This window comes from Cyclopterus lumpus, chromosome 6 (genome assembly GCF_009769545.1).
Source record: "Cyclopterus lumpus isolate fCycLum1 chromosome 6, fCycLum1.pri, whole genome shotgun sequence".
NCBI lineage: Eukaryota > Metazoa > Chordata > Actinopteri > Perciformes > Cyclopteridae > Cyclopterus > Cyclopterus lumpus.
In genome coordinates this window covers 24,549,941-24,565,898 of record NC_046971.1, presented here as the reverse complement: position 1 = coordinate 24,565,898, position 15,958 = coordinate 24,549,941, and the positions used below count along the sequence as shown (strand labels likewise).

General features: G+C 42.9%; 1 protein-coding gene across 3 annotated transcripts in view; it reads right to left on the bottom strand.

Moving 5' to 3' along the window:
* The window catches only part of zfpm1 (zinc finger protein, FOG family member 1), a 94,294-nt gene that overhangs the window by 13,368 nt on the left and 64,968 nt on the right, over positions 1–15,958 (bottom strand). For all 3 annotated transcript variants that reach the window (XM_034533977.1, XM_034533979.1, XM_034533978.1), the window contains one exon: positions 10,922–11,058. In XM_034533977.1, coding sequence (XP_034389868.1) covers positions 10,922–11,058 — 137 coding nt within the window. The remainder of the gene's footprint in view (positions 1–10,921; positions 11,059–15,958) is intronic.

Sequence of the window (15,958 nt, the reverse complement as noted above, 5' to 3'; positions counted from 1 at the left end):
CTCCTCAACACCGATAAAACTTGAATGCAAATGATGCCAGGCTGATTTCGTATATCTTCATTTTTTTCCCTCCATTCAGTATCAGACTGGCTCTTCGCTTGCCCTCTCGCTCTCTCTTATGATGATGATGATGGTGATGGTGATGATGGTGATGATGATGGTGCTGATGGGGACGGGAAGCGGAGAACTTGCCTTGAACTAACCCCCGACGTTTAACCCCATCTCACATCGCCTCTTGCTATATACGGACTTCAATTAAGAGGGAGGAAATATAAACTATATCTACAGTATATATAGCGACTGAGCCTCCCCGCCCCCACCACCACCACCACACTACCCTGCAGATGAGCAGATTAAGATTTCTCTGTACAGCTGTCAACGGCCACAGTTTTACTGCTATCACTGGGGAATAAGTATGTTTGTATATGCAAATCATAACGGGTACATGGAGCACATCTTTGTCCGAATGCTGTGCCCCGTTTCACATCATGGTTTACACTGCTGGACAGGACAGTCTCACGGTCATTAAATGTAAAGTCAATAGTCCATGTTAGTGCAGGCTTTTGACGGTCGGACTGATACGACAGTTTGGCCTTCCATCAAAAGATTAAGCCTGGTTTATAAATCACCTTCTCTAGTCTCGGTGACCACTCGGAGCGCTTTGCGACACAAACCAGCATGGCGTGGGGTGGGGGGGGGGGTGGGGGGTGGGGGTCTGAATCGTGGTATATGCCTCAATAAAAATAATTATTCATCATTTCTGACATATTGATTGAATGTGTTATAACTCTGTAACGCTGTTCATTCTGTACACATGACATCTATTCATCTGTCAATCCGGGGAGAGGGATCCTCCTCTGTTGCTCTACTGAAGGTTTCTTCCCTTTTTTCCCTGTGAAAGGTTATTTTTTGGGGGAGTTTTTCCTGATCCGATGTAAGGTCAAAGGTCAGGGATGTCGTATGTGTACAGATTGTAAAGCCCTCTGAGGGGAGTTTGTAATTTGTGATATTGGGCTGTACAAAATAAACTGAATTGAATTAACCCATTGACACACTGAGGGTTTGAATGTCTTCACAGCACTGCTACAGATCAGTGACACTGAAACATCTGTCTCTCATGCTCGAGAAACATTTGACCAGGATTTTCTATATTATATTTCTGTTTTTTTCTGGGACTGCTCGACATTACCAGTCCACATAAATACATTTTCTTTGTCAATGTCATTTTACTATTCGGTGGTTGAATCCTTGTGGGTTATTTTTCTCAAATATTACATGTTGTCAGCCTTACAGGAACTTTGTCTAAACTAAATACATTCTGAAATTGACTTATCTGATCAAAGAATATGATGACAAACCGGACATTTAATGCCAACATTCAGTCCTTGATAGTTTTCAATACTGAGAAATGTGCTCAGTCTTATTAGTTGACTATAGTTCGTTCGACTGATACAGAATGTTTTAGGTTGGTTGATGTCAATATTTTCAAATGCGTTCTGAGTGGGTAATTTTTCTCCTGGTTAACCAACTACTTCACAGCCAGGCCTTTTCTAAACCACTTCACAGATACAGATGAGGGGGCGAGTTGATTCAAGTTTATTAGGGATGATAAAGTCAATTTCAGACAATATGTGAGAACTGCTGTTTTGAAGTGACGGAATAATGTTGGGACAATACAAGCAACATGAAGTAACTATGGGCTTTGAGAAATTGCGGTGAACTTATTAACCATTATCAGAAATAATAATCATAATATGATCAATGAATTAAGTAGCATGCAACAATGAATAAATAAACAACAACAAAAAATAAATCAGGAAATTAGGATATTAAGATGAATAAAAAATAGAAAAGCCCCCTCCCATCACCGAGGCCGATATAGGAACACCAGTGGCAGCCAAAAGGCTTTGTCATCCATGTCAAGACGTCTCCTCTCTTCAAAAACATACACATAATATTTGTACACTTCATGGCACGTTCTGAAAAAGTGTGCGTTTCCTCTAAAAATCCTGCCCTTTGTTAAACATTTCAAAAGTTTCGTGCTCCTCGAAGCTAGAAATTTAATAAGCCACCGTGCTCCTCTCTTGACCTTTTCAACCATCGTTCATTCATTCACTCCTCTCACAAAATCATTCATTCAATCATCCATTTCACCCTCTTCCTCCCTTCTCCTCTTTCACTCTCTCTCTCCTGGACCACCTCCTTCCTTTTACAAACTCTCATTCTTACCCTTCTGTCTGTCTGCCTGCCCCTCCTTCCCTCCGTCCTATCTCTCCCTCTTTTCTCTCTCTGTCTCTCGTTCTATCTCTCGGCTACAGGAAATGGTTTCTTTCCCAATCCAGGCGGTTGGAGGGGTGTACTCACTGTCCCGAACAAAGAGGTCACTGTGTGAATCCTCCAAAAATACAAAGAAGAAAAGGAAGGCAGATCAAAATCAGAAACCTACTCTCATCCTGCCTTTCTCTCACACACACACACACACACGCACGCACACACGCACACACGCACACACGCACACACACACACACACACACATACACGGACACACAGCATTTCTCAAATATTCAACAGACACAAGATACTTTTTTACAATGTAAATTCCTCTCACGAGGTACAGATATAATACAGTACATGGCTGTGGCTCTCAGCAGTTTTCCTCCTTGTGCTCATATCGGCGCACACCTCCGAGAAGCAGAAAAAGAAGGAGAAAAAAAAATAATAGAGGGAGCCAGGTTTGATGAGCTGCATGCAAATGACATGTAAAAATATAAAACTGCGATACTTAAAACGGGGGCCGAGATAAGAGATTTGAAAATGAGGCACTCTTGGAAAGCAGGCTCCTGAACTGCCTGAGATGAGGCTCAGAGATAGAGAGGATAGAGGTTTTCCCTCTCCTCTTCTCTTCTCGTCTCCTACACCTCCTCCTCCTCCTCTTTCCTTCCTCCTCCACCCTGCAGAAGCCGGTGCAGATGACAGGGAGATGCAGATACCAGCCAGTCATTGCCTCTGAGTGATGAACACCTCCTCCCTCCGTCTCATTTAACCCTCCTCTTCCACATTCTCCTCGTCTCTCTTCCAGGTCTCTTTTTCTCTCATATTGCCTTCTCTCTCTCAGGTTTTGTTTTAGTCGACGGACCTTTCCCGGCATTCTCTTTGGGCCTCTTTTGTTCCTCTTCCTCCCTGGCCTGGCTGGCTGCATTTCTGTCTATCAGTATTTGATCTTATTTGCCGGTTTTCTCTCCCCTCTCTCCAACCATCCCTCCTCTCTCGGGTTGATCGGCTCTTCTGTCAGGGCCAGGTTGACGGACTGAGACACAGACAGCTGCTGTCATGATGTGGGCAAGTCATAGGACAGGTAGCCTATGTGGAGCACACTGATTCAATCACCACAGATAGAAGCTAGCTCTCCTCAAGGCCATCAGGCACAGGGTCAACATTTTCAGGCGATACGTCCATCACTCAAGGGGTGATGTGTGTTTTGCCCAAAAGCGCCGCAGTAGTCCCAGTGAGATGAACGTCATAGCATCCTTAGCTTCTGTAATGTGACATCTTAAAATCAAAATAGCAGCTAGCTGGGTATAGATGGTGTCAACATTGTCTAGTGTAGCAGATGCAGTAAAATAACACACTAATTAAAAAGATGTATGCGTTAGTATTATAAAAATAAATACAATTATTATATAATAAGGGTGTTGCATTATTGGTTTAGCTATGTGGGACACCGTCTTACTAATTCATAGTGTTCCATCATATCAAAATGACAGATATAAGGCCATGGGTCATGGGAACACTACTGTATGAATCTTAGTAAACTGCATCGGACCAAATTGGATATTGAAGTATACCAGTGGTTCTCAAATGGGGGTACGGGAAGCCCTTCAGGGGGTATGTGAGATTTGAAAAAGATATTTTAAATTAGCATACATTTTTTTTCTTCAATAAAATATAAGTGTAAGTTCATAAACTGAATGCTATATTTTCTACATTAAATCAGACACAGCGCTGTGTATCACATCTTTTTTTCAACCAAAAATGCTTTGCGCTGGTTAGTGGGTATGATATCCACAGGGGGTACATCACTGTAAAAAGGTTAAGAACCACTGGTATACACTAGACTATAGTATACAGTCGTATACTATATCAAACTGTATTGAATCGTTACATGGTTAACTGTATCATGTTTTGAATGGTCTTAAGAGGGAGAGATATACACCCCGAGTGATCAAGGAGGCCCTGGACAACCACGGATGCAAGCAGCATGCCACACGATACAGTCGTAGAGTGTTTACTTCTCAGTATTCACTTGGTGTCTTGTTCAGTTTGGCTTTTGTGTGTGACTAAATAGTCCCTATTGTGGGTCAGTTAACAGTGACTGCTGACCCATAAGACACCACAGACATGGTAAATGTTAAATGGACCTCTACTTGTTTATCTCTTTTCTAGTCTTCCGACCACTCAAAGCGCTTCAACATGACATCATTCACCCATTCATACACTAATTGGAGGGGCTAAGGTTCAACCTGCACATCAGCAGTAAGGAACATTCACACACAGTAGAACCGCTACGGGAGACATTTGGGGTCAAGTGTCTTGTCCAAGGACACATCGACGTGGGCTAGTGGAGCCAGGATCGAACCACCGACCCTCTGATTGAAGGACAACCCTGCTCACCACTGAACCACAGTCACCCACAGGTTAACTTAACATGGCAGGAAAAGCACAGCTGTTACCGATAATAATACAAATGGTCCCATTCTATTTAAATGTCCCAGTAAGTCAAAGCCGTGTGACAATGAGCCAGCTGAAGAGTATGAACACATTCTACACCACCAGGAAACATAGTCTGCCGTGGAGAGCGCTGTTATCCCAAAATCAAGTCTCACCACACTTTATGACGGCCAGCTTCTCACCCTGCGTTCAGACATCTGGGATGACTACGATTATATTGGGATGACGTTATGCTCATGCAAAAATATCTCCTTTCAAACACATCAAAAGTGCAAGAGAAAAGTGTCGCATAAGGGCGTGCTGTGTAGGGGAACGGCCATGGCCACCACCTGCGACCCCTCGGCTCGAGCCATTGTGGCCTCCACCTACGTATCCCTCACCTGCATTGTTAAAAACAGAAGGTGAAGAAAGAGGAAGAAATTACTTTCCAAACACACACTTTTTACAGTGTAAACAAAGCTTTTGCCAAATGATATTCCAACAAACACCTGCAACCCATCATATTGCTCTGCAGGCTACTACAACCATGAGCCAACAAAGATAAGTGTGGTCAGATATGATGGGAGAAGTTATGTTGCCTGAAATCATAATTTCATTATTTTACAGGAAGAACGGAGAGAGAGGGGGCTTTGATATTTAATTTATAATATGTATAACACTCAATAACACAGGGACAGTGTATATTGTACTGTGCCTTTAAAGATAGAGATGCTTGCCCTGCTCTCTGGTTCCTTTTAAGAACGTTCCTTACGTACTGCGTTCTTCTGGGGGGCACCGCAGAAGGTATCTCAACACTCGCCGTAATCATTGATTTGTCATCTTCTGAAGGAGCACCATTTTAATTAACATTCTAATTTGATGGGCGGAGGAGAGGGAGAAACACAGGCAGAGAAACACTGTTGATGAGTCCAGATAAAAAAAGATCAAAATCTGGATGTAAACAAACCGGCTCAGAGTCAACGCATTAAAAAAGAAGGAAGAAGAAAATAGCTCCAGAGAAAATAAGGAGGAGCCGGTGATCACCTTCACTCGTCCTTCCAGGGGAGCAAGGGAAGGAGGCAGTGGAGAGGAGAGTAGAGGAGGTAGAGGGGAGGAGAGATAGGGAGTGAGAAGAGACTACCCAAAAAGTGTTTGAAAAGCCGTGGGTGGCGCGCCTTATCGCCCCAGTTCTCCTGGAGAGATTATTGGGGGATTAGTGCGAACGCTTGTTTCTAAAACATGATGAAAAGACGTTCGGCGCGTGATAACGCTTTGAACTCCCCTACTCGGCTCCTTCCAGGATCGTGCCTTCAGGCTGCCTTTCCACGAAAGACAGGATTGGGGTGGGGTTGAGCTGCTGGGTGCTGCTGACGGAGGGAGAACAATAGGGACAGCGATGGAAGTGGAGGCTTCACGTCGGACATCTGTCCTTTGGGAGGATGCAACAGATGACACCAACTCCAGCTTTGCGTACACTTTAGCACCGTCACTCTTTCGCTCTCACTCCATCTGAGCTGAACATTTCACAACAATCCTGCAACTTCGGTCCAATCACACGCACCCGCACTATCAGTTAATTAAAGCAGGATCCAATCAGGAGGAGAGGAGATATAATATCAGATTTGTCATGTGCGATCCAATCGGAATAGCAGAAGTGGTGCTCTCACTCGCCGGGTTGCCAGGGGAGGCTCGCTGAGGAGGACCCGGTTGTTCACTCAACCAAAAACTGTGAGGAATCAGCAGCACAGCTGATCACTTGATCAGTAAACAGTATTATACCCTGTTCTAAAGTCCAACAGCCATATCAGCCAGAATATATTTAAATAGATAAATGGTTTTCTCAAGAGATGCAAATGGCAGGATTTCCATATGACACAGACCAGTTAACACGCCGCCAATCTAATGAAGGAGATCTGTTGGAGGGAGAGCGAGGCCTGGATCTCATTTGCCTCTCTTTGCCCGTCTCCCTCTCGCTCTCTCTGCTCCACCCTGATTTCTCAGAACTAACAAACTCACACCCACCCACACGATAACACACACAAGACAACATCAGAGGTATTTAAATGTATAATGTTTCAGATAAAGGAAATAAAGTCCTTGCCCATAATATGTCTCTTTGCGTGGATGTGTTACTTGAGTGCGAATGCTTCCCGATGTAGTTGTGTTCGTATCGAACTGATAGCTTATCTGTCGGGGCCCAATAAGAGAAATAAGTTGAGAGAGAGGGCGATGCTGCAGGGGGCAGGACCCTGACGACGGGGGAGGAAGCCTGGAGGCTTCACAGAGTCCGGTGAGGACGAGGACTGCTCATGTATGTATATTTCATACAGTATCTGTTAATGAAAATGCACCGTCTGCACCACAAAGAGCTTGTAATTTAATATGCAAAACACCTGATATGGAAGGAATGAGAATTGCTCCTTCAAGCAATTTGAAACCATTTCTCGGAAACATGATGCTGGGAAATGCTTTCCTGAAGCGGGTTTTAAGGGCATTTACAATTAACCTCACAAAACTGGAATCATAATTTAAAAAAAACTTGAAAATAGAGTTGTTGGTCTGATCTCCAGACTGGTGGGATGTAATGATGACCAAATCCATACTAGGTTATGAGTATGTCGTGTTTTCACTCTGGAAGAGTAATACAAGTACGTTTTTTCAGGACAATCAGGATACTAAATACAACCTTGACTTTTGAGACTGCTGTTGATGAGCAATAGTCTCCCACAACATGCTTTCACCATTAATACCAACTATGCATCCAAAGAAATGTCCATAAAGGACAAATATGCACCTCTCCTTTTGCACCTAATACCAATGTGTAGTGCAGATGCAGGACATATTGTGTATTACACTGTTTATAGGTTAGAAAAGCTAGTTCAAAGTGCTCAGAATCATATCATTATATAAAATGTATTTATTTTGTATATCATACTAGTCGGATGCTTTGAAGTTTATTCTTATTCAGCCAAATGTATTCTCAGCACCTGGACCTGATCACTAGAGCTCCAGACCAGGGGCCTTAAGACCCCTGAGCTCCTGGGCTCATCAGGCTCCGTGGTGAGCAGGGTCGTCCTGCAATCAGAGGATCTACCAAAAATATATATCATTTGTTTTAACTGCTCTCAAAATACTTTTGAGACTATCCCATTTCTCAGCAGTTATTGACGTTGTCTTTTTTATAAACCATAATGATAACCATACAAGTGTCAGTAGAGTTGTCAGATATATAGTATCAGAAATACCTCTGATATAGCCTAAAATGTTGTATTGTGTATCGGTGACCAATTCAATATTACGTTATCATATCATTTCTGAATTAATTTACATTACACAGGAACCACAACACAAACCTTGCTACCCAATCTGTACACCCTGCCTGATGTGTACTGCACATGTGCAAACTAGCACTCCTATTTTGTCCTTTTAAATGCACGTGAACAACTAATCTGTGTTGAACCAGCAGGAGGAGAGCTAGTTAACGTCAGCTGTAGGAGCTACCAGCAAACACTATGATGCATTCAAGTTCCATTCAGCAAAAATGAGTATTGTGCAAAAGGAAAATTGGAACGTCATCATCATGTGCTCAAATGTGATTTTGTAAAACTTAAGTAAATACAGTTTGAAGGATATGTTTTTACTGCAGTAGTGAATAGATACTTAAGATGAATTATGACCTCCTATTGGCTGATATCAGGTATCAGATCATCTCTAAAAGTTGGTTTAGCAGAAAAGGTTGACCACTAAAAGTAAACGCTGCCAGTAGATCAGATGCAATGCATAGTTCACAGGCGTGAAACTGTGCAACTAAATGTCTCCTTTGACTCATCTACATATTTTACTAGATGCAATCAGTACCTTTTGACATTGAATAGTATTCTTGTATGTATGTTCACTTGTTTAAAACAACAATCAAAATGCAGGAATCAAGGAATGCAGTGTGATGACTTGAGCTTCAGCAACGCAGCAGGAGATGAGCAGATTTCTTCTCTCCAACTCGCTGAGGAGAGCCCTGACCCTGCTGACCCACGAGGGAGGGAGGCAGGGAGGGATGGAGGGATGGATGGAGGAGGGGGAGGATGTGGAGTGACAGGGGGAGAAACACAGGAGGAATGTGAGATTACGGCCACTATCTCCAGCAGATACTGAAGGTCCATCTCCTCACTTCTCCAGTCCACAGAGTGTGTGTGTGTGTGGGGGGGGGGAAATGAGGAAGAAGAGAGAAAATGAGTATTAAGAGTCAGAACGAGATGCTTTCCATATGAATGCAAAGGCCTCAAAAGAACAGAAACTGACTTTACAGTTTAGAGGAGGAATAGGACGGTATGGGCAGCGGAAGGGAGGGGAAGAACAAAAGGTGATGGGTGAGTGAGTGTGTGAGTGTGTGTGTGTTTGTGTGTGGGATAGTTTGTGTATACACACACACACACACACACATATCTGTACACTCAGAACCTCACTGATAATAAACGAAATCTTAGAAATGAGAGCCTATCAAGCAGGAATCAATCACTGGGGTTTGTTGTCCAGGAGGATGGCGCCATGTGGAGATAAAAGACAGGCGGACGTCTGGGGAGGGCTGGGAGGAGAGGAGAGGACGGGGGGGGGGAGGAGGAGAGACGAGGACAAGAGGGAAAGGGAGAAGAGAGGAGAAAACGGGGAGGAGGAGAAGAAAGGCGAGAACGAGAGGGCAAGGAAAATGAGAGGAGAGGAGAGGACGGGAGGGGAAGAGAAGGAAGAAGAGGAGAGGAGAGAGGAGAGGAGAGGAGGAGAGGAGACTGTGGTAGGTGTGAACCGAATATGGACTGGTTGAAGTGGACTGGTTAAACTGGGATGAGCTGGACTAACATTAACACTAACTGAAAACAACTGGAGATGCAACAAGCAAGCTAGGTAGATCAATAAAATATAGTTTTGGATAATGACGGGCAGGAATGGTCCTGCAAGCACGTGTGTTTGTGTGTTCAATTGAAGTTAGTGAGTGTGTGTGTGTGTGTGTGTGTGTGTGTGTCCAATTTTGTTCTCCATGCCAGGAAGCCTCTCCCAGCATCAGTATTATATGATTAGATGGACTTGCACATGATGCACAAACCCAGCCTCTGATAGGGCTCCATCCGGTCCCACACACTGTTCCCAACAAACACACACGTACACACACGTACACACACATACACACACACACACACACACACACACACACACACACACACACACACACACACACACACACACACACAAGATAAGGTGTTTACTCATTGTCTCTTTGTTACTCAACCATCTGACCCCTGACCTGTCCATTTGTCTTCAGCTAGCTGGAGGTCTCTCCTCAGCCTGATGCAGTTCAACAACATGGTTTACAATATATGCCAGATGTGTATTACTACGTGCATTATTGAAAGCTTCACTCTAATTGAACCAAGAGTCCAAAACCCAAAGATATTCAATTTACAATGATATGAAACAGTAATAGCAGGAAATGGTCAGAAAATCTGAAATTCATCATACAGCTGGAATCAGAGTATGTTTAACATTTTCACTTAATAAATGACAATATTGTTGATTCAAATTCAATGCATTTGTGAAGTTGCAATTATTATTATTTATTTTAAAAGATTACTTCGGCGAATAATAAAGCATCACAATTCTGATCAATTTATTTGTAATCAACAAACTAATCAATTAATCAACAAACTAATCAATTAATCTACAAACTAATCAATTAATCAACAAACTAATCAATTAATCTACAAAATAATCAATTAATCTACAACATAATCAATTAATCAACAAACTAATCAATTAATCTACAAAATAATCAATCAATCAACAAACTAATCAATTAATCCACAAAATAATGAATTCATCAATAAACTAATCAATTAATGCATGTTTTTACATTAGTAATTTAACTGTTGTTCACAGAGCTAATACTGTATTGAATTGTGACCAAAATCAGAAAACATCTCAAATTCAGAAATTCAACAACTTGTAGCCTAATTACTTTTGATTATTTTGATTGGAAAAACATTAAGAATACTTAAAATTAAAGCTCATAATTAAAACCTATTTATTTGACAATGTTTAAAACATTTTTTTGTAATATTATCATTGTAATTCAAGAGCTGGTCTGTAATATAAGAATCCATAAACAGATATATCTCACTTTCAGTAACCATGACATGCATCTTGTCTATGGTTACTGACAGACTCTTACCTCTGTCTCCCGATCGTCTGTGCTGCCCTCTGATTGGAGGATGCCTGGGTAGGGGCCCCACGTTGTGTCTGGATGGAGGTCCCTGCCAACCACCACCCTGCTGTTGTCCCCGCCCTCTTCGCTGTACTCCAGGTCATCTAGAGGAAGGAGAGAAGAGAGGGAAGCTGAAATAAGCCAAATATACAAACATGTTATTGTGACCTAATCATTAAACTACTGGTATCATTAGCTCAATGACAAATATCAGTAGGAGGACATTTAAAACAACTTTATGTCAACATTTTTAAGCATTCACATATTCTTGTATTTATATTTCACACATTTTTACCAATAAAACTTCCTGTTGAAGCTTTTAGGAAGAGGGTTGATGGATTTCTTATGGCATCAATAGGGCAACATACTAATTATAAGATTAAAACTATTACCTATGGGAAGAAATATCAAATTAAAATATGGCTCTCAGCCTTTCAAAACCCCTGCTGGTTGAAACATGACATTTAGCAGAGACCATGTGACGAGGCAGCATGTGGCTTGAACTTGACCTGAACCCTGAGAAACTGCGGCTCGACAGCAGGGGGAGTTTCTGACACAAGCTGAGCACGTTTCTGTCCTGGCCCGGTTCAAACAGGGGAAACTTCTTGTGTACTTCCTCAAATTGATAACTGCAGAAGGATGGCAGTGACGGCTGCGGTGTGAGCCTGCCGCAGCTCAGATAGAGCCAGTCGCTGGCAGGCATGGAGGGCCGATCCATCTGTTTTAGAGCACAGCTCTGGGTGCAGCAGGAGCGGCGGCCAGTAGTTGAGACAACTGCCTGCACATCCGGCGATGAATGAACAAGTTAGAGCAACAGCAGCGAGTGTCGCAGTGTGAGGCTGTCTCCCTATGACCGTCGACCTCTGATCAAAACGCATTCAAAATCGGCCTCCCCTCCTCACCCACCACCCCCTCCCCTTCTCATCTTGCCCATGGTTCAGGCGACTGTTTCGGGGGGTCGGTCTAAAGTGGCGTGCCTGATAAGAGTGTTTGTCTAACACTCTCCATGTCAAAACACTCATCTATCTTCTCTGTATCTATCCCCACCAGAGAACAACGGACAGACGCTGATAAAATGGCTTTCCCACAGCCGGTGGAGGGGCGGAGGAGGTGGTGGTGGTGGTGGGGGGGAGCAGGAAGGAGTGTGGTTTGAGGGGAGAAAGTAGGAGGGACACCGAGGAGTAGGCATTAATTCAAAAACACGAGTCCTTAAAGCCAAATAGCGCTTGAAAACATTGTTTCCTTGTTGTGGTAAAGTCAAACAGGAAGTGGAATGTTCCCTTAACTCACAGCTCAAAGTCGCAATGGCACTCTGAACAATATAATGAATAACACGGGGATCACCTTTTACAGAACTAGTTGACCTGGTAGTATCTGTTTTATCAGAATCAACAGTGATCCGACCAAGTCAAGACAAAATGACTTTATGTGCTCCATTCAGGGCCAGCACGAGTATCACATTTGCAAACAGGTGCATCACACTTTGTTTACCAGTCGTGGTATATGTCACACTGTAACTAGCCCTACTTTCTCAATCTCTTGCCCCGGTGCACATGAGAGCGTGACACTGATGCCAGATGCAACAGGAGCTGACCTGACCTGTTGTGCTCGGGTCAGGTTGGGCTTCATGTTTTATCTTAGGACTGGATGGAGCTCGATTTCACAAATGTAGAAGACAACCCCGTCTCACTTCTTTGTTGGAAATACACCAAATTAAAGAGGACACGCCTGGGTTGTTGGGGTCTGGCCTCCTGACAAATTCTGGGGTTTTGGAAACAAATGTTCCAGGTTGACGTCGGGTCAGTGTCAGATTTCGGTCCCAGGTCAAGCACCAACCCAAACATGACTCCTGAGCCACAGTCTGAAGTCCAGCGCCTGTCCAGCCATGTGCTATCTCCTGTCCCATGGGGCCTCTGACCCCTTCCTTATCTCAGCACTCCATCAATGTCCAGGCTGCCTCTACACCATTGGCCAATCTTCACCACATGGTGCTCTTATCAGCCTGACCGGCTCAATTGACCCTCATTGTGAAACGGAGCAAGGATTTGACCTCAGTGAGCCAACACAGATATTAACTTATAAACAAGCCCGACACAAGCATTAGTATGTCAGATATTAAGGCTCAACACGTGTTATCATATTCCTTTCATGACCTGTTGTGTTTTATCCAGGTCATTTGTTGTTGTGGCAGGGTTGATGCCAACCTTAATATCACAATATGTCATGGAGTCCTCTGAGGTGCACTAGGTGTACATGCACTGGCTTAACACTAAAACCCACTGCTGCAGGAGGAGCTGACGTCTTGATTAAAGAGAAACATTTCTATTTCACAAGTTGGACTTCATTTCTGAAAAGTTGATGAAATTAAATGTTTGTAAAAATTGTCACTCTATTGCTTGCACTGTGATCTATTGATAACTGGGCAGCTGTTAACGAATTAAATCATTGAGCAATGCTGTACAGATAATCATGAAACAAAACCTTCTGAGATTATGTTTTTACTTTGTAAAATGTGCCTGCCAGCCCACCATACATTTACCACAAAAGCAAACACCTGTCATCCTGTCCCTCAGTGAGTCAGTATAGACACCACATATAACAGTAATATGTCAACTCTACAACATTATCCTCAACTGCACTTTGTATTTATTGCTCATTAGCATGCTAACACGCTAAACTAAGATGGTGAACAATGTAATTGTAAGCATGTTAGCATGCTGACGTCAGCATTTAGCCCCGCCCTCGAGCATGGCTGGAGACTCTTAGTCCTTTTATTAATGTGCCAGCCGTACTGGCTACATTATACAACTTTGTCCATGTCATCATGAACACAGGTGACATGAAAATGTACATATATGTAAATGAAAAGGATGGCGTTTAACTGGTTAATTAGAGGCAGCGACAATGACTGTAGATTTTAATTTAAAAAATGCTATCGTTGCACCTCCACTAATGAACGCTGCTTGCTAATCCCAGCAGGTTAGCGGTGTTCACTGGGGTCACACGAGTCCTCCTTCAATCCTAATCCCTGTTAATGACCTCCCGCCCACCACAGACCTGCATAATAACCCAGCGCTCCTTATCGATATGGCTGCTGCTACCCTCACTTCTGTCAGTGCTAGATGACCCATTCCCCAAAACACACAGTTTCTCTCTCTAACAACACAAACATACTGTCCTGTTTCCAGCAGTTTAGACGCCATAACATTTAACTTCATTCATTTCTTGGATATTTACTTATTTAAGTCCTAAAATATGATCATTTGGATTCTGTCCTTTGAAGGAAGGCGAGTTCCCACAATGTGCACAAGTAATACACGCCCACACACACACACACACACACACACACACAGGTCCACAAGGTGACACGTTGACTCTCAGCAGCCAAATATACACTTCCACCCGTACACACCAACATACACCCCTTGTTACTAGCCACACACACACACACACACACACACACACACACACACACACACACACACACACACACAAAGGCTTATCAATACGGACGCTTCAGCAGCCACTGGGGCATCCAGGCCTCTTTGACGAGCCAACACAATAAAACAATCAGTCCCCTATTAATGGAATGACTAACGCAATTAACTGATGAATATGTGTGTGACGGGGGGAGGGGGGGTCTTGTTGTTTAATGAGTGAGTCCTAGTAATGGAATAAAAAATGTAAATATATAAATGATAAAACAAGGACAGGATTATTGATTGCAAACTTCACTGTTGTTAAGGTGGGAGGGAGTTTAAGGGCGAGTTCCATTCATGACATACAAAGACTCACGTGGCTAAGGTGAACGAGCATATCGGACCATACAATGAGTCAACGCCCACAGTAAATGGTAAATGGACCTGTACTTTATCTCTTTTCTAGTCTTCAGACCCCTCAAAGCGCTTTAACACTACATGACATCATTCACACACTGATGGGAGGAGCTAAGGTTCAACCTGCACATCAGGAGTAACTAACATTCACACACCGTGGAACAGCTACGGGAGACATTTTGGGGGGTTAAGTGTCTTGCCCAAAGACACATTGAATAGTGGAGCCCGGGATCGAACCGCCGATCCTCTGATTAAAGGACGACCCTGCTTGGTCACGCTCACAGAAGCAGCTTTCATCTCCACGATGTAGTGACTATGTCGCGAAAGCAGAAACACTACAACACTCCAATTTCATACTTTTTGTGGAATATTTGAACTTCAACATTGACAATTATTATGAGATGTCTTATCTAGGAAGGCAACAAATGCACAAAGCAGGAATTGAGAGAGAGAGACATCAATCATGCAAACGACCAAACCGCCACTCTACATTTTAGACAATCACATAAAAAACACAGATAATGTAAAAGAAATAACAATACAAGTTGAATTGAAGCTATCATCAAACCTTACAACATTGCCACGGATTTATTTTGACCAACAGAAAGAATGATTTAAGATGTCTACTTAACATGGAGCCCTACTAGAAATAATATGAGGGCCCAAAGGGTTATTCTATACTTAATCAGGTAGATTAATTGTTGCGTCCAGGTATAGTCACTTGGAAGGAAAATTAATTAAACCTGCAGGTGATCTTAACTGATATGTCATATTATTAATAAATGCTCACTTGTTGGAAACTTTCTACAACTTTGGGAAGAATTCAAAACAGTACCCTTACCCAAAGATGGAGAAGCTGATTTATTTCTGTCTGCAACTGTGGGCTTGTTAGGAAACAGGCAGTGCTTATCAAGAAGTTCGTTTCCCATCACTTTTTGTTCTTATTTTGGAAGCATTACTGTTTCCCTTGCCTCCCTCTCCTTCCCTGCTCTCCCTATGTGAGAGAAGGTGTTAGCCATTGATTGTATAAAAAGGTCTCAGGTATTATTATTATTATAATTTACAGTATCTCCTCATGTCAATGGCTAAACCTTGTTCTGTGCTGAGATAAAGGGTGAGAGCTGTGAGGGGAAAAAACCATCAGACATAATCAGGCCTAAGTTGTTGA